Raw genomic sequence first — 20,098 nt, 5'->3', positions numbered from 1 at the left:
TTTTAACCTTTCAAGAAAGAAGAAAAAAAATCCTAAAATAGTAATTTAAATGTCCACATTGTCTTTTTTTTTTTTTGCTTTACAAATTATAAAACAGACTCCATATTTTCGCAAAACTCGTGGTCCTCGAGGTTGTATATAAACTTCGTCCTGTCGACGAGTTTGGGGCCGTCGGTGAGAGATGGGTAAAACTCAGTCGGCGTCATGTGGCCCTCGTGGCTTTTGATGTACTTCTTATAATTCCGCCGCAAGCAATACCACGTGGTGGAGTACAGGAGGAAGGCGACGCCCTTGAGAATGATAGCCAGGCTGACGTAGAGGTGCCTGTAACTGGAGTTGTCATACAGCAGGCAGGCCCCCTTTTTGTCGCAGTCTGAACTCCAGAAAAGGCAAGTGGAGTCGATCCCAGCACCGAAGATCAGAGGAGGGGGGATGAATCCTGTAAGAGAGAAACATGCACTGAGCTGGGCTAAGGTTTGCTGGCTGTAAGAGGAGGATCAGAACCTTCAAACTATCGCTCCCTAACCACAGAAATGACTTCAATTACATTTGATCTCTCTTTATGTTCCATTTCTTCTCCGGCCTCCTAAATTTGAAGTTATTTTTACACTCTCATGAGCTGATTTATTTGTTTTCCATGTGAAAACATATGAAATCGATGCAACCGTGTTCATCTGCGAGTGATGGGTTGCCGTCATTAACCAAGCGCGTCACTGTGGGCATCGGTAAAACGCCACACGCTCGCAGTTTTAACAGGATTTGTGCTGTGAGTGAGAGAAATGAAGCAGAAAGATTGCATCTGAATGTAATGTGTTATCTGGAAACAGTTCGTACCAAGGAGTCGTAGCAAAAGGAACAGCACACCGAGCGCGTATGATTTCAGTTCAGGGCTCACGGTCCTTCAAGAGAAGCAGAACAAAAAAGAAAAACAAACAAGGTTTTATTTTTCAAATTAAGGCACTTGCAGTCTCTTCACAAGATGAAATAAAAAGCACAACGATACCTGATTAGGATGATGACAGAGGGAGTCTGGGCCATAGCTCCAACCAGGCTGCAGACACAAATCACACACAGGAAGATGAGGAAAGCCTGCTGACACCCCGGCATCGGGCATTTCCCTGGAACCGCCGTGGCAAATTCATTTTCTGCGGCTATACAGGCGCAGCCGGTCAGGTTCTGTCAACAGAAACAGAGCAGAGAAGCATTTGTGCAACAACAATCATTCATACTGCAGGGAACACACGTGCTACACCCGCTCCTTATGTCTGGATAAAATCATCAGTGGAAATAAATGATGTGTTCTTTTTATCAGCACTTAAAAACTAAAAAACAGCAGCGGTGAAGCGGTGATATTTGGTGCTGCTGAGCTGATGTGATTTGAATATAGAAGACATTATCTGCAGTCAGCATTTGATCTTGAAACAAGCCCGTTACCACCAGTGTGTGAATGCTGATGACAGAACTGTGAAATACTGGGGCTTCATTCCTGTGAATACTTTAAAGTACGCACTGACTCTATAAAGTTTTCTGTACTACAGTCCTTGTCAGCATTGTTGGTACTGATCATAATCAGAGAGCGAAGCTAAAATGAAAACCTGAGAAATGTTGGATGTGGTCTGAGAGATCCCTGTGCGGGTGCAGCCGGCGAAGCAGGCGGACAGGTAGGTGATGCCGTTGGAGCCGCACACAGGGCTGATGGAGGAGGTGAAGCAGTTGCAGTGACTGTTGCACTGAGCATCTGGCTTCATGCCCTGCTGTAGTGTCCTAAACAGAGACAAGGAGAGAAACGGCTGTAAAACTACATCTGTATGAGGCACAAGGAGCTCTTTATCAGCAATACTATGGATCTCTGGTTCACTTTCAACATCTCCATGGAAACCGCACTACTCTGCTAACCTGCTCTGGAGCAAGTTGGTTTCAGGCTACCAATTTAAAAAGTGGTAAAGGCCTAAATTCAATATTTCTACAGGACCAGCATACAGACCAAATCACTGACTTCACACTTTATTTAAGAAACAAAAGCAAGAACAAGGCTGGAGACTGAGCCTGAATGCTTTTAAAAAGAAAAAGAAACAACCTTGGACTCAAACTGTGCTGCAAATAAAAGGCGAACACTATTTATCTGAATACCTTCCACTAACACAATGGTACAGAGAAAGAGAAGGAGCTCAGTGGCAAAACAAAAAAAATAAATACAGTACTATGGGTCTCAAAGTGATCCAAACAGGAGTACTGTTCCCCCCGACACATCTGTGCACAAAACACGACTGGATTCATGCGTGTGTGTATGTAAGCTCTTTCCCTTCTTAAAACAGTCTGTGTGAAGCCTCTTAATATACTTCCTGCCTCCTGCTTATGTCATATAATTATATTTGTTTCTGTAATATCAGTTTAATAAACACCATTGTGATTACATGGACTATTACATGGATTAATGTAATATTAATTATTATTTTCCTGATTAACGGATTTAAATGCTGTCTGACACATACAATGAGAAGCAAGAAGCCAAAAGCAATCATTTTTTACCTAAAACATGGCAATTAACTGATTAAGCAAACAGTTGCTGCTGCAGGTTTAGTTGTGGTACAATAAAAAGATTAAAGCATTGGAAACAGTAAAAGCTGCCAGCAGATATTTTTACCTGGGCCCTGCACTGCAAAGCGAATTCAACATACTCGCAGTATCTGCTCGTTATCTGGATTCACTTACCCTAACATGGGCAATGGGGATAAGTGGTCACACAAAGCTGGTTATCAACTCCGTAAGTTAACACAAGGTTTCTCCTGTGCATTCATATCAAAAGGGTGGTGCTAGCAGTATCAGACCAATCACTATTATAGATACAGATAAGTGTACTGGCAGCAGATTTCCCAAAGGAAGATAAAACTATGTTTTTGGGAAAAAATAAGAGGTTCAACACATTAATACAGACTGAAAGCAACATAGCTGCTGCAGATGAAGCAGCAGTGAGAGAGGAAAAAGCACTGTATAGTAGTTTAGTATTAAAAGCCCTGAATTAATGCACGGGCACTTTAAGTGCTTTGGTCAATAAAACTGGAAAAGAGCTACTATATTAACAAATTTTAGCTTATTTGAAGCCAGGAACGAAAGCCGGCATTGTGCTGACTGTGTAAGTGAACAGACTTATCAATATCACAGCTGTATCATTAAGACACTGGAGAATCTAATGGATAATGAGTATTTGATAACAATGTTTAAAAGGCAGTTTTACTTCTTATCCTTTTAGCTGCAGCCCCGGTGGTGTTTAACAGAGAGAGCAAGTAAAGAATAAATATAAAAATGTGGGCTTAGACTGCATGCAAATTTGACAGAATAAATTTGCTGTAAAATTGTTTGCAACAAGAAAGGGAAGAAAGGGATAAAGTTGTATCTAAGAATGTCTATTTCTTAATAGTCATCAGGAAAACACAAAGACATTAGACACTATTAAAATGTTAGATCTGTATACAGAGGTCTGAGGGATCTTCCAGATGTTGAACTGATTGGTCAGTAGGTGGTGATGTCATACCTGTTGATTTCTAATCTAAAACATGACCTGCTCACATAGGTTCACGGCACAAGTTACCATGGTGATACACACCGGTAAGAAGTGACCCAGTTACTTGGATAAGAGGAAATCCTGCTTCGTAGTACAGGCCTCTGGTCTTAAATTAGATATCACTGTTTCAAACTGTTATTTTATCAATTCGAGCCTTTTACGTGTTTTGTAGTTATCTCTGCGCAGGAGGGTATTTGATTGGTTTGGTTTGGTTTGTCTGTCTGTTGGCAGCAGGATTACTAAAAGGTTAGGGGTGGATCTGCATGTAAACTGTCGGGCATGGTGCAAGATGGAAGTGACTACATTTGGAGTTGATCCAGATCTGCATCGAGGACGTTTATGGAAGGACCCCTTACACCATTCTGAGAGGGCCATCAATGAATATTCATTCTAAATTAAAATAGAATATTAACAAAAAAACAAACAAACGGGAGAGGCTTTCGATTGTGAAAAACAACAAAACAAAATGAAAGAGCACCACCAGTAAAGCTCTGCCTCCTAAGCAGCACTGAATGCAAAGCTGGATTTCCAACAGGAAAAAAAAAAAAGGTATTAGACTCAGCACTGCTGGAGGGTTAACAGAGCAATAACCACCTGCAATACCACATACTGTGTGTCCAAGTCAGAAAAAGTGTGTGGCGTAGGCCTAACTGCCTCAGATTTTGAGTGCTGGTAAGAAAAGAGAGGTGAAGGAGTTAGCCTTCCTTAATTAGTAGACTTGTGGGCAGATATCAGCTGAGCAACTGAAAGCCTAGAGTCAAATAAAGTCAGATCATTTGTCTTGTTGTAATTTGTTTTCCTTATTTTTAAAAGTTCTTTTTTTGCATTGTTTTTATATCCATAAATGATGGTTAAAGATAAGAGCAGGCTAATTATATACGTGAGGTCAAAATGGGACATTTCACGTGATGTTGTCAGAAATGGATATAAAAACAGAAATAAGAGGCAGATTTCACAAATGAATCCATAGGTGGATATCCTTGGATTCAGGATACATGCATAATGTGAAGAGATTTTTAAGATTGGCAAGGGAATGCAATCTGACTGTTCTTGTTTGAGATGTTTGTTTCTATCTGAGAGAAGAGCCCCATATCTGTTTTATTATCATATCACTCCCCTATGTGCAGTAAAACTAACACTTGTTCTAATGTACTTTTACAGGTTATACAAAAACACTGAATTGTATTTGCCTTTAACATAAATAAATGAAGTTAAAGACTGTGAGCATTAGACAGTGATTCAGGCTAATTTATGACAAATGACATAAATACAAAAACCCCTTCTAACAACAGCGCTTCAGTTGAAGAGTTTATCAATATGAAAGTGAATAACGTGTCCCGCTGTATAATAGCTTTGCTTTAAAGCTCTTTTTATTGGTGTCTGATTCAGTGAAGTCTGTCACATTCATATTCAGTTCATGCAGCCCTTGAGGCCACTTTCGAAACAGAAAATCTTTTTATAGACTCGATGAGATGACACAAAGTTGTTTGAATAAAAAAGTAAGCTCTCTGTCCCTCTTTGCCCCAGCGTCCAGCAGTGATAAGAATTTTTATTCACACATTTATCCTCCCTGCAGTTCACCTGCAATAAAGTCCTCTAGCCTTGGCGGCAGCACTGCTTTTCACTGCTACATTTTGTTGACTGCATTCATTCGATTAACTGGGACTTAAATGTTAACTGCGTTTTTTTTCCCCAATCTATGGCATGAAAACACAGTGAGGAGAGCAGAAATATATAATTAGACATCTGCTGGTCCCCCACTGTCCATACGAAGTCCATCTTATCTGACATGAAGGACGTTCTTTCTGGTCTGCTTAAGTGACATGTGAATGAAGCTTCTATGCAAGCTCAATAAGGAAGAGCTGTATTCACTTGTCTGTCTGCATTCCTGCATGTTTGGACTGCGAGTCTATTTTTTACATCACTTCTTTTATCATTATCTCTGGTCCAATAACTTTTATTGCCTGCCTTCAGCGAGTCAATCAGCCTCTGTTCCCTGCGCTTTAAATTTCAGTGTGGCCCACCTCCTCCACGTCTCCACATTTCTTTCGGTCAGAGAGTCCCATCCAAGTCTCCATCTGCTTTATCTCCATCCTGTCCTACTTCCCACCACTGTTAGGACTCCCCTCTGCCTTGTAGCTTCATTTTAGTCTAATCACCAAATAGTTAATTACTCGCTCTCTGCTTCAATACATTATGTTCAGTTCTTTTAAATGATCTCTCTTTACTGAATTGGTTTGTGATGAAAATGGACACGTTGCCCAACATTATAACCATGCTAGGGCTGCTCGATTATGAAACAAACCAACGAACAAAAAAAAATCATAATCACGATTATTTTGGTCAATATTGAAACGGTGATTATTTAACATTAACAAGAAATAGGACTAAGTTATTTAGACCAAATAAATTTACTCACATGTTAGTGCACTGCCACAACATACTGAGAGATCTGCAAATGTATTCAAAATTTATATTCAATTAATCCCAGTCAGTAACTAAATCCAAGAACATGGAGGCCGGCCCATTATAGCCCAGAGCAAACAGAAAACATGTTCAGCTTCAGACTACATCAGATAAATTCAGGCCAACACAGCCAATACTGGTTATACTGGCTATACTGGCAGGGCTGCAGTGTTTGAACTTCAGGAACAGATTGGTCGTGTAGCCGGATGATGGAGATACCACCGTGCGATACTCGGTATCGGCCAATTCCTTATATCAAGACAATAATTATTCTCTTGCTGATAAATTAATAAACTGCAGTGAAAACATAGCCGGAAATGCACGGGAGGAATTAGTGCTGTTGTACAGGCTATTTTAAGACCAGTTATTCAAGAAGTAAATTTTTTAAGACACGATAAGTTGATGGCAGCAGTCTATTATCAAGCAGCCTGAAGATCAGACTGATATATGGAGCAGCAGCGCTCTACTTGTCCCCCTTTCACATGTCAAGGGAAATCTCAACTTTTTCCTCACCTGCAACCTCTCCACACGATCTTCTCTGGCAACGACTTCCCTACTCCTGTATTTATTATTTTACATCCTTCTGGAATCCCTACTCACCTTGCAGCAGCAGTGCAAGAGTTTCTGGGTGTTGCAAAGGCTTAAATGCCAATTATCTACACCTGACAAGGGGTGGATAAAGGCATGCCTGAGTAGGATGTCACTTCTTGCCTCCATGCTCTCTGGGCTATCATTTTTAGCTGAGGTTATTGAATAAGTTAAAATAAAACCATAATTTCTGCAAACAGTAGTGTCAATCTCCCCTTTATGTTGCAGCTTTTGAGGCAACTGAAAAATCTGAATGCTACATATTGAATATTTTTCTTACTCATTGCCGTACGGGACAGTCACTCCCGCGACGGGACCCGTGTCACAGCCGAGGAACAGAAAGGAGACGTAGCAAGCGGTGGATAGCAGGTTGACCAGCATGGCCATTCGGATTGCTCCTAGCGCTGATAAGTTCAGCTTCTTCACCAGCAGACCACCCATGAAGATCCCCAAACATGCACATGGAATAGCAGTCATACCTTAAACACAAGAAAAGCCAAAATCTGTTTATTATACTGATATGCAAAAATGTGTGAGCGTGCATGTGTGACTTCTTGCACTAAATACGAACCTAACAGCTGATTTGCAGAGGTGGTGGTGAGGTTGAACTGCTGCTCGAGGTATTTCCCCAGAAAGGCTGCAAAGCCGGCTACGACAGCGATCTCCATACAGGCTGCCAGGACGATGCAGGTGAATACGGGATTTGACAGGAGGTGCTTGGTCACCTTGGGGATCACTGCTCATAAAACAGGAAAGATGAGCAATTAAGGGCTTAGCACTGCTGGTGAGCAGGAGGCACCAGATTTTTTTGATGCCTTTTTTATTTTAGAACTCGTTCTCATTAATTACACATCTTTAGAAATAACATCAGTCACTTCCAAAAGCTTTACTGTTTCTACAGCTGTGCATAAAAAAAAGACCTTTGAGCCAACTCTACTGACTGAAAACTAATATCTAAGTTCTTTAATTAGCTCATTTGACTTAAAAGTTCCATAATGCTTCAGAAGAGGAATATTATGCAACCACTGCATTAAAATACACTATAGAATGGCTTGCATTTGATTTCCCCTTAATGAGATAAATATTTGGAATTTTACAAACTTGTGGTTAGTTAAAAAAATAACGTTTTAACCTGCAAAATGTGGGGACCTATTCTGCTCCTTCTAGCTGATTTTCCTTTTCTTTATCTTAGACTCTAGTAGCTAGAGTAGCTTTACATGACTGACAGTTCAATCCTTATTTATTATGTACTGGGCCTTGAAGCAGCTCACAAGTTCCCCTCCTTCTATTTGAGCCAGCGTTCTTCTGACTGGCTGCCGCTTGAAAACAGCAGGTTTGAATGTCAGCTGAGATGATCATACTAGGGATAGTTGCTCTCTTTCACGTCACACGGAGCAAAGATACAGTTTGAAATGAAGCTTTCGGCTTACAGGGATTATATGCATGTATGCTGACCTCACAATCTGAAGTTTTAACCATGCTTAATATGAGCATTCATCATTGTAACAGTATAATATAAGAAAAAGCATCAGAAGCATCATAACACATAAAACCACAGTAAAATAATATAACTTCTTATACTTTTTGCAGTTTTTGTACTAAGGGACATTTAGTTGTAATGGAGCGAGATTACTGATTTTATTTTTAAAGGACTGTAGCATTTCTGTTATGTCTACCTGCACCCCAACAGTATTTAATAGTGTTTGAAAAAATATAACAGATAAAACTATAAAATACTCAACATTTTGAATGTTTTTTTTCTTACACATGCACTAAAAAAACAAACAAACTGCAGTACTGCACTGGATGCTGCACACTCACCCCTGAGTTGCTGACAGCAGGTGGGGCTATTGGCAGGCTCATGGTTAACTACGACTCCATTGCTGGGCTTTGGAGTCTCACAGTCTGAGCTCAGAGAGGGAGGAAGCATAACTTGCTCGCTGTCTGCTCCCTCCTCCCGCTCCTTTGTTGGCAGTGACTGAGGGAAGCCAAACATCAAGACAGCAGAGCAGAAGAGTAAGGCACCACACAGGAGGAAGCCTGCCCACCAGGCCCCGATCCACCGCGGGTCGTCTGGAGTGATGTTCAGCTTACCTGTGGAGAGGCATGGTGTAGGTCAATAAACTACATATGCCCAAAAAACACCCCCACACACAAGAGAAACAGAGTAGAACATATTCAACATTCAACTCACTAGTGTCAATGAAGATGGCGTCCACATAAAATTTAGTGCACAGGGATCCAAGGATGAAACCACAGGCAGGCCCGAACACCAGTGTAGAGAAGAGGATTCCTGCAAAGAAACATTTGAGTTTTTACGTGTGATTTCTACTCATTCTAGGATATATTTTTGTTTGTGTAGTTGTGTTAGTGTCTTCTAGATGATGCTAAACACCTTTGTTTATATCTCTTCTTTTTACCAGAGATATGAGGAAGCATCAAGCAGAAAATTCAGTTTCGCTTTAGAGTGAAGTGTTTAAATCAAATATTTTTAAGTGATTAATTTTTTGTTATTAGTTACAGAGTTAGTTTTAGTCTTTGTAATTATAATATGGAGGATGTTTATCCAGGGGACAAGCTGTAGGAAAATCAGATTAGGTATATGTAAACAACGCTTTGTGGAGACGCTCGATTCCATCGTCTGTACCTTTTTGTTTATCTAATGGCCCCACCACTCACCCTGTGACAGATGAGACAGACTCCAGCCTAGTTGGAGAAGCGGTTAAGAAAATAGATGGATGGAAACTGGTTTAATATTTAGTCCATAAAATGTCTGAAAATAGTACAACTCAAGTTCTGAAAGCCTGAAAGTGACACCTTTAACTGTCCTACATTTCCTGGGCAACTACACAAAGCCTAAAAAGATATTCAACTTTAAAACACATGACAATAGAAAGGCTGCAAATCTTTCACCAGATTCTCTTTATTTCAGCTTCTTTTCAGCAGCCCTTTCCAGAAGGTACATTGTGAAGCATGACAGCAAACACAGAAGCAATTCGGCTGTCATGAAAGATCAAGTCAGCCAGTTAAAACCACAATAGAATTGGTGGTAGCACACAGCGACTGTGTTCGTTATGCTCATGTGGCTCAGCCCGATCAAACTCACAGGATAACATACTGAAAAGACACACACACACACACACACACACACACACACACACTGTAGAAGACACCTGACAACAGAAAACTGTGGTTCTGTCCCAGTCTCATACTGGGCAGCTTGAAGCTTGATCTAAAAATTCTCATTAGAGTGTTGTCAGCGGGGCGGAAGTCTGGCACTGTGACTCAGACTGCAGGGAGATAATGAAGACTCAAAGCTCAATTTGGGAGACAAATTTCTCCCTGACAGTCTGTCCTGTGATCTGTGGTATTATTAGACTGAGTGTGGAGAGCTGGACTGCGACAAACCAGATCCAAGTCTAAGTTTGACTACTGCTGCGCACAAGAAATGCAGTTTCAAATTACCATCAAAATAAAATGAAAACATCCCTGCTAATTCTGCTTCCTCCTCATGGGGCATTAAAAATATTTCTGCTACCAGCACGCTGTCGTTTGAATGCCAAAAGCAGCCACTTAACAACAACAACAAAAAAAAAAAAAAAAACATGGAAACTGTGACTAAGCTTTGTATGTCTTTGCTTGTGCTGAGAGCAAATGCATCAGGCCTGCTTCCTGCCTTGACCACCCACATAGGAAGGGAGTCAACACATCCACATCATAGTTTATTCTCCGCATAAAGGAAATGGCTCACAGATTTGCTAGGTGTGGCTAAGTACCTATTTCACTCGTCTCCACTATAATGTGTTATAAACAGGGTCATTTAAGCTAGACAAGGAGTGAAAACAAAATGGGCCTCTTTCACGTCGCGGTAGGAACATTTGGCTGTTGTTCTGAAGACAAGTGAAACATATTTGCGGTTGACAGTCAGACCAACACGGAAATGAACAAAGGCACCGTTGTAGCCAGGAGGCGCCGGATCGTGACAGGTTTTGACCTCTTCCTTCTGCTATCTTCCGAGATTTTGCCAGGTACCTGACAAACTTCCTCTGCTGTGAGTCTGAAGCTAAGAATTTCAAATATAAAGTGAAAAAAAAAAAAAAAAAAAAAACCTTAAAAATTGTCAGCTCAAACACATACACAAAGGTTTTCACACACATGCACGAGGGTGTTGTATCGTATTAGGAAGTTGACTACATATCAAACAAAGCACGAAGCTCAAAGCATTTATTAAAAAAAATAAAAATAATGGGACTGCAGCCACCACTACGTGACTACCAGATTTGCCTGTGGTGTTGCAAATGAGGCCTATGCACTGTGTTTCTCACGTTTCCTTAGAAACTAAGTGTTGTTTTCACATAGCAACATCACAATTGCTTTCACCACAGGAAACCTCAGAGAGGAAATTCAGTTAGTGAAATCACCTTCCAGGCAATGATAGCTCAGTAGTCCACGAGTCAGCGACCACTGAGAGGATAAATGTCTGCACATACCCCTGGGTTGCTTTTAGAAATGGCATACCTTGATGATAACATTTAAGCCACAGCCTCATATGAGGAAAAGGTTAGTAATCCACCACGGAGCATGGACCCTTATCAATCTGCTGCTTCTGGAGGAGAAACAAGGGCACCGCAATTTGAAAGTTAGAGATAATCCTCAAATGAAATGATAGGCTTTCTTTTTTTTTTAATGTCATGGGAACACATGTCATGAGTTGCACAATGGTGGGGAAACAATGCACTCCAGTGTTCTGCCCTAGAAATGAGCCTACCTAACAGAAGTTTAAAAAAAATAATAAATTAAAACAAACCCCCACACAAAAGTTGCTGTGTTTGCGTGCTTGTTTATTTCTTTTCCAGGCGTGGTGACTGTCTGCTGTCAGTCAAAAAACAAACAAAAAAGGACTGTTAGGTAGATTTACGTTGAGATCTACAAAGTCTAGCTGTTTCTCATGTTTCTATTGAGCCTCAACACTAAGCTAACAAATATCTGTGGTCTTTGTGGCTTTAACGTTTTCATCGAAAGATGCTTTTAAGCTACAACGCAAACACTGACAATGCAACTGTTTTAAGCGGCTCACACACTGTGGAGCATCACTGTGAGGCCTGTCAGATTGTGCAGAGAGCACTGGGTGAATTGTAGCAAAATCATACAATAATACAAAGTAACACATGAAAGTCGACACCTCATCAGTTTGTGCACGGCTCTGATGTTTGAATGCACCTTTGCTGAAGTCATTTTTTTTTTCTCCCAACTTTTGCAGAAGTGTTTTAGTGCCCCCAGTTTATTATTATTATTATGAAAAAGAAGAAGAAGAAGAAGAAGTAGCAGTAACTACAAAATCACTGGATGACATGCGTGGAAAAATAAGATCCTAGATTTCTGATGGAGTTTTGCTCAGAGACCAAAGATGACGGTACAATCATAGAGTACTATTCCTGAATCAAAGGGTCTCACTGCAATTTTTGTGTCAGTCAGCCAAAAAAAAAAATCACTAATTTAGAGGGTCCCACACGAAAAACCATCTATCCAATTTCTTCAGTTCTTCTGAGTACAAAAAGTAGCAACAACTTGATGACGTTTCACAAATGTTTCATTTTTAACTGAATGGAGACCCTTACCCTTGGGTCAAAAGAAAACAAAAAAATCCACACACAAGTGTACCTGTACTAATTGCATGTGTGTGTTTTGTTTTCCACATGATTCAACAGGAAAAAAGTAAAACCTAAGTTAAGCACATTAAACGTGTATGAAGGAGAATACACAACCACAGCATAATCTCTCTTTTCCCTTCCAGCTGTCCCGTGATGAGATAAGTACAAAACAAACTAATTTGTTCATGTTGTACTTCACTCAAGCCTTTTAGTACCCTGTGAATTATACTCTCAGGGGAGCATGTTTGATGTAATTTAATAACAAAGCTTGGGTCTAGTGTTTTTGTCTCCCTCTAATTGATTTAGAGACCAATGGAAAAAGCCGGAAAAGCCACGTCCATATTAATCAACCCACAGATGCATCCCTAACCAGTGTTGAATATAAAAATACTCACGCAAGAATACGAGGCATTATTCAAACTGTAGATAAGAATCAGTGTTTCATGTAGTTCTAGTGGTTCATCAAACTCTTGATATCATGTGGTGAAGTGTTTCCGCACAAACACATCACCATATATAAACACTTCTGTCTTAGAGATGTTTATTGTCATGTATCCATAGCAGAAAAGCTGAAAGCAGTGGCAGGCTGAATGAGGCTCTTCATTAAATCACTCAGGTGAACACCAGGTGAAACCCAGAGAAACAGATATAATGCACATATGCATTCAGAAAGCTAACAGATGCTGTAAAATCCCTTAGTTGCAAAGTTTAGTTTAAGACCATGCAAACCAAGGTACTGAAATCATAAGCCAACACTCTGTGAAGTTAAGCAAACAGTAATCGAAATGTCAGATCCATGACAACGGCACCATCCTTAGTTCATTTCCTGCTCTCACTGTACAAAAAGAGTTCCTTCTCCTCTATTAATCCCGCTCAAGTACGCTCAGTAATCCTATGAGCTAAATAAGAGCAGAGGGACACTGCAATGCGGGAGGCAAAACAACAGCTTGTGACACTTTTACAGGGGGCCAGACTGAACCTGAACGAGCTGAATGACTACTAAAGATGAAGCCAGGCCTAAATATGTGTTCACGCCAGAGGTTCAGGTGAGACGAGGAAAAGAAGAAAAGGCTTGCAGCAGAGGCACAAGATTTCATGGTGACTGCGATGTTTAAATACTATAAGATTTAAGAGCTTTCACACAAACCCTCTCCTCCTCTTCTGCTCTACATCAGGTCATGAAATCCTCTGGGCAGGAGGGTTAAGACATTTTTAAGACTGAAGAGCCACAGAGACGTGCTCAAATAGGTCAGAAGAGTCAGAGGAGCACAGACCATTTCCTGAATACAAGTCAAAGTCCTGTGTTTCAGCTATGACACAGAAGCGGTGAAAAAAAAAGGACATTTTTTCTAGTTTTTAAAAGAAATTTCCGAATGTGCAATGGTTCTGAATTTGTGTTCTGAATTTCTTAAATTTGCACATGACAAATACCACCCATGTTATAATAATTAAGAGACTACAACTAAACTGAAACCTATGAAAGCTAAAATGAAACTTAACACTGCAAAAACAATAAAAATAAAACTGAAACAAGCCAAAAAACAAACCAAAAACTCCAATATAGCCCAGTAAGGTAAAAATTACAGAAAAGGAGCTCAGTAAATAAAATAAAGGAGTTTAGTAAAGTACAATGCTAACCAAATGAATTAAAATTTCAATAAAACACTGTAAAAAGTTGAATATTTACAATAAAAAGGCTCTATAAATAAAAAGGCCTCAATAGATTCAATAAAACAAAACAATAAAAAAATTGCTCACTAAGTAGAGCAAATGTTAGATGGAATGAAAGTGTCTCAGTGTAACAGAGTGCAGTGGACAGCGTAATAAAGTGACTTAGTGTACACAGAGTGCTAAGTGTTGTGACAGTGCAGGGTTGAGGTGAACCATTAACATGAGATAACATTTGTGCTTTAAAACCTTCCTGCATATGAGCTCTATTCCAAGCAGCAGTGGAGGTAGACTGAGTTGTGTACTAATGAGAAGGTCAGTGGTTTGATCCCAAGTGACCTTGGAAAAGATAGTGAATCCCAAATCGCTTCCGATGCATCTGAGTGTGTGTAGGATAGTCAAAAAGCACTTAAAGGCATAGAACAAAAAGCTGTTTGAATGGATGAATCTTCTTGCAGTAGCTATATATGCTCTCCAGACATTTTATTAGGTACACCTGTTCAGTGGCTTGTTAATGCAAATATCTTATCAGCTGCATGCAATGCATTTAGGCATATAGACATGGTCAAGATGACCTGCTGAAGTTCAAACACAGCATCAGAAGTTACTTTGAACATGGCATCGTTGGTGCCAGACATTCTCAGTATTCAGAAACTGCTGATCTACGGGGATTACAGCAAGATTTTTAGAGAAATCTAAACCCTGCCGATCTGAAATGTTCTGAAAAAAAAAATGCCCAATGAGCAGCAGTTTTCAGGGAGAAAATGCCTTGTTGATGCCAGAGGTCAGAGAAGAATGGTCAGACTGCTTTGAGCTGGCAGGAAGGCAACAGTAACCACTTGTCACAGCGAAGGTATACAAAAAAGCATCTCTGAATGCACAACACTTGAATTTTGCAGCAGCAGAAGACCACACTGGGTACCACGCCTGTAAGCTACAGGAAAACGTGGTTAGCACCTTGCTGAATCTATGTCATGAAGAATTAAGGCAGTTCTCAAGGGAAAAGTTTTATTTTATCTTATCTTGAACCCAATACTAGCAAGGTGTAACTAATGAAGTGGCCGGTGAGTACAACTATCAGTCCATTTGGTGGTAGAAACTGTTTGGCTTGGGATACATGCTGGCAACATGTTGGTTAACCTGTTGATGACTGGCATGGCGTTAGCCTTTGAGGTTAGGTGCTGTTGTAGTAACAGGCAAAAATATAAAATACAGCTTGCTTTAAAGGCCTGTGACAGAAAAATGTAAGAATCTTTCAGCACACGTCACCATGTGTCTTAATAGCTGCTTTTTTTGTCCCACCTTTTGCTCTTGCCTGGCCAGATAACTGACTACAAGTTAGACATGGAAGTTGAGAGCAGTTACTGCACACAATCTGCTCTGTGTCATTTCCTGAGTCAGTTGAATGGAGCACAATGATAAAGAAAGAAACCATAAGTTTTTTTTTTTTTTTTTTATCTTCTACATTGGTTAACAGTCAGTGAAAATCATTCAAAATTTGAAATATCCAAGATTTACAACCTCAAGGTGCTATCAGAATTAGGTTGATGACTGAATACTGTTCCGGGATTATCACCTGGCCTAAACACAGGTGTTACTAATCATATTAATTAAGGTACTGTGCTTAAACTGAACAGAACCCTAATTAATGTCATTAGTAACACCCGATTTCACTCTTGGCTGCTGTGAAACAGGTGTGTGCTGTCCTTCCGTGTGCTGCTCTAACCTGGACCTCACAGCGGAACTGTGTCTCTAGTTGGTTTGTGACTTCAATTTGTCATGACTAAACAGACTTTTTCAACCACCATCTCGACATGAGTTGTAAAAAAAAAAAAAGACATTTTACACAACTCACAAGCCACTGCAATTTTATGCATTTTCAAAAGAAGCATATTCAGATATCAGGTCCTGAATCATTTATAAGTAAAAAGCTATTCAACCACTTCCGTGTCATAATGTTCTTATTTTACAGCCCCATATATCTGCTAATAACACAGGCAAACATGCTATACCTGCAGGATGTTATTACCATAATGATCCATTACCAGTACTAATTTTCTGAAAATATAAATAATTAAATAAGGAAAACTTTAAATACAAGAGGAACTCAGCAAGTACGCAGTATCTTATCTGTTTGACCAGAAGTGTTAGTTTTTTTAAAATGCTGTCACATCTGATCTCAATCTCAAAGTTATCTGTCTTCAGCCACTCCAAGGGGAACTAAATTAATATCTTACATTTCTCACAGTCTGTGTGTGAAACACCACTTCCACTTCCATCTTTAAATGATACCACTAACACTTTAATCCTGCTGACTGCTGCTCTGTAACATTTGGTTGACACCTAGTATTTAAACCTTGAACAAAAATCAAACTAGCTGACGCAAAACTGTCTAATTTATGCAAAATAAATTGTTACTGACATGGGCTAAGACTTAATCATTAAGCATGACACATGTCAAACATGCAAAGAGGCTCACCACTTTATACTGAGTTATGTAAACTCAGCGCCTCTTCATGCCAACAGGATTACCACTAAACAGGCAAGTCATGCCATAGTCGTCTCTGAGGTGAAGCTTATTTTGATGAGGTACAAAGGAGATTAATGGCCACCAAATCTTCAGTGATCCATAAGTAAGTACTAACAGAATTAGACGGCAGCTTTCCCCACAGGAAGCGAAGCCTCGACCCACCCAGCTTTTAGCATCAACGTCAGCATCACTTGCCAAAGAAAAACGGCATTCGCTGTAGGCAGGAAGTCTCACTGACTCTAGACAGTTAATTAACTTTAAAAATGACTACTGATCATTTTCTAGCTATTCCAAAAGATTTTTTAGATGGTTTATTCAAGAGGATGGAGAATTCAAAATCTCCAAAGTTGGTGAACTTATTCAATTTGTTGACTGACTGGCTCTCAACTTACTTTGAAAGCTAGACGAAAAGAAAACCCAAGCTGGTCAGATGTACCCAATAATAACCTGTTAACTCTAAACAGCCATGACCTAAATAACAAGCCACAGCTCAAAGTAGGCTCTCAACTCACATTCAAATGCCATTACATCAGGATCATCCTACTTTAACTTCCGCTTACGTCAAATCATCTCAAATTTGAAACTGAGCCTTCGCACACGTCCAGCTGAGATCTGATATAAAAACAGTTACTTGCTCCAACTTGAACTGGAGCAGACAGCTTGTGTGTAAATGGTTTCACTGACTGCCATATGGTAGCTACATAGAAACTGCAGCTTGAGGACATGTTTAATACTATTAGCATTCTGACCCTGAGGATGAGTGGGGAGGTTACTGCAGAGCTCCACCAGGCCTGCAGCCGGCTGACACACCAGCTTTGCAGCAGGTCTTTTTCCCTCAACACCCCGTCACGTTAATCTGGACTCCGGCTCAATTTAAGCCCAGATAGGTTGTGGCCTAAAAAGGGTGGTCAACAAGGGGCCTCGCTGAAGGCTTCACATCCTCACGTTATCAGTCTATTGTATCCGACTCCTGATATGAGTTTAGACATCTGATAGCAGGATGCTTTTATGTAGCTGGTTGACTTTCAGCGAGCTTACTGTGCATGCAGCTGTACAGCAGTATGTTACTCCTCAGTTATCTTAATTTCTACTGATTTCAGATTTTATAAAGTAGATGACTGCATTTCAGTTGGTGTTATATCCCCAAAAAAGGTTTGTGAAACTAGAAAAATAATCCAGATAAAAACCAAAAGTGTAATAAAAGAAAACACACACATCCAAATATGCAGTGCACCAAAATGCAAATGAATGAAAATATGATTAATCAAATCAGAAGAAAATCTATAAGCAACTACTTCAATAAAGAAAAGTTTTAATTAAGCAAAACTGCCAAATCTTCAAGCATCTCAAATGTGCTGCCTCTCTCTTTTATGAGAATAAACTGTATATCACATGGTTTGAGGGTACTGGTCAGATAGGCTGTAAATTAATCAAATAATCCCTACATATAGCTGTACTGTTTATATTCTATGATTTTTTTTTATAATTCTCATACAAAATGTTATATGTCTGAGAGGTATAAATTTATTATTTTTTTTAGCTCATCTGTGCCAGACAGCTCTTTGTCTTCTTTTATAATTCAAAGCTGGCACAGCTGAGCTGCCACTTCCCTTTAGATGACAATACAGAGAAAAATCATTTAAGTAAAACACTGTGCAGCGGGACGAGAAAAGAAAAAAGGTTTTATCGAGTGAGATACAAGACAGAGGTGGAACAGTGAAGGCCTGTCATAGAAATAAATGCTTTTTTAATCTTAAAAAAAAAAAAAAATCCTCATCTGGACCTCATACATTATATAAGACAGAGTGAGGCCATCATATTAAACCTTTGGGTGGGGTGGGGGTTTTGTTCCTCCCAGATACACGGTGGACCATGGAAATGCTTATTAAATAAAAAAAAAAAAAAAAAAAAAAAAAAAAACCTAGCCAGAGGTGGAAGAACGTAAAAATGGGAATATGTTTAAAAAGCTGTATTTCATGATACAACAGCAACAGAAACTCTTGGTATGGTCAGAGCTCTGTCTCCTCAGCTGTTTGAGCTTTTCACATTCTTACTCTATCTTCTACAAGAGTCCATAAGAGCCAAGACACACATGTACGAAAAGCATGCTTCTATTGATCTACTAGCAGTGTTTTCCACAGATGCATTTTACATCGGTGGGTCTTGCACATATTTTAACACCTGTACAAGCAAACTCAGCAGCTAATTTTAATATTTTTAGACAGGGCTGTGTAGAACAGACAGGAGGGAGGAGAGGTGGGTGGAATGCAGGAGCTGGTTTGCACCCAGGACAATGCAATGAGGACCAAAGCCTTAGGACTAGTCACCTGCTCAATCAGTGGAACTAAAAGGTGAGTCATGCATTTTTTTCCCCCCTCCTTTCATTTCTGTGAAAGAATGGTGCTACGTTACTAGTTTGTCAACAGTTGACAATCCTCTTGCTCTTATTTTGAAAACCAGTAGCTGCTAACCAGTTAGCCCTGGCCCTTCCTGTTCCATGTTGCGCTACCAGCTGGCTCATAGATTTCTGTGTTGGCAGTCCTCAATATCATCCAGCTGCTTCTTCAATGCATCTCTCGTTCTGACAGTCTTGGACTGCAGCTGCTGTCGACAGTCCTTGGGCCACCTTGGTCTGAAGGGCCACCATAACACAAACTTAAATGTGCCACTACTCAAGCTTCCCAGAAGCTGAACAACAGAGCAGAGACTACCAGCTGCAATCCAAGACTGTGAAATTCATCTGTGTGGGACAAGAGACCAACTGGAGAAACAGCTAAATGGGACTGAGGATCAAATGTCCAAAATACTTGGCAATTAAAATATTTGCAGTGGAGAACCTTAAACTGTATTAATTATTGTACATATGCTAATTAGTACGGCAAACCCAGGCACACACACGCACACATGACCTGCTTGGATTTGCTCAGGTTACAGATCAACATGTCTCTCAAGGGGCTTTTTTTGCATTTCAGTTAGATTTATTACCTGACCTGTAAATTATCTGTCACCGCAATAAAATTCACACACTTATGTAACATGTTTAACTCCAGTTTTGAAAATTCATCTAATTTGCAAGCTTAATTATGTGACACTGAGGCTTCAGTATAATATCAGCAAAATAATTCACAAAGTAATATTATCACAGGGAGCTTTCATTTTCATATTTTAGCCTCATTTTGAAGATTCAGAATAAATATTGAATCAGAAGGCAAACTTAGAAACTTGAAACTAACGCTGATGAGAAGACCACACACACAGTTATATTTCATAACACGGGAGGCCAAAATAAAAGTTAAACCTAATGGTTTGTAGCTTAAGTTATATTTTTTCTTGGACAATATTTGTCAGATGTTAAGGTATAGTTATGTTCATGTCTCTGTTCTTGTCAAATAAGCTTTCCCCAGTTTAAACACGCGCTAAATGCTTTCTTGTATATATTTCTGTTCTCAGTCTGTCTGTAATCCGTGCAGGTCAATGACAGTAAGCTACTTTAACCTGAAATGCAATAACTTAATCTTTGAGTCCAATTAACCTTGTGTCATCAAACTGTTCCAGGAAGCAGTGAAAGCCCTCATTAACCTAAGTGGCACCAGCATTGGATGGGTCTGACGGACGTGCATTTGTTTTTGTTTC

At 39.8% G+C, this 20,098-nt stretch overlaps 1 protein-coding gene across 3 annotated transcripts in view; it reads right to left on the bottom strand.

Moving 5' to 3' along the window:
• slco3a1a (solute carrier organic anion transporter family member 3A1a) overlaps nt 1-20,098 on the bottom strand; it is a 36,047-nt gene continuing 15,949 nt past the window's right edge. For all 3 annotated transcript variants that reach the window (XM_030731276.1, XM_030731277.1, XM_030731275.1), the window contains 8 exons: nt 8,811-8,909; nt 8,438-8,710; nt 7,188-7,352; nt 6,897-7,095; nt 1,596-1,764; nt 1,004-1,176; nt 835-899; nt 1-439 (listed from right to left, as the gene is read on the bottom strand). In XM_030731276.1, the coding sequence (XP_030587136.1) occupies nt 87-439; nt 835-899; nt 1,004-1,176; nt 1,596-1,764; nt 6,897-7,095; nt 7,188-7,352; nt 8,438-8,710; nt 8,811-8,909 (1,496 nt within the window). In that variant the 3' untranslated portion in view covers nt 1-86. The remainder of the gene's footprint in view (nt 440-834; nt 900-1,003; nt 1,177-1,595; nt 1,765-6,896; nt 7,096-7,187; nt 7,353-8,437; nt 8,711-8,810; nt 8,910-20,098) is intronic.

Source organism: Archocentrus centrarchus, chromosome 6 (genome assembly GCF_007364275.1).
Source record: "Archocentrus centrarchus isolate MPI-CPG fArcCen1 chromosome 6, fArcCen1, whole genome shotgun sequence".
NCBI classification, from domain to species: Eukaryota; Metazoa; Chordata; class Actinopteri; order Cichliformes; family Cichlidae; genus Archocentrus; species Archocentrus centrarchus.
The sequence above is the reverse complement of the archived record's forward strand: the minus strand, read 5'-3'. Positions and strand labels throughout refer to the sequence as shown.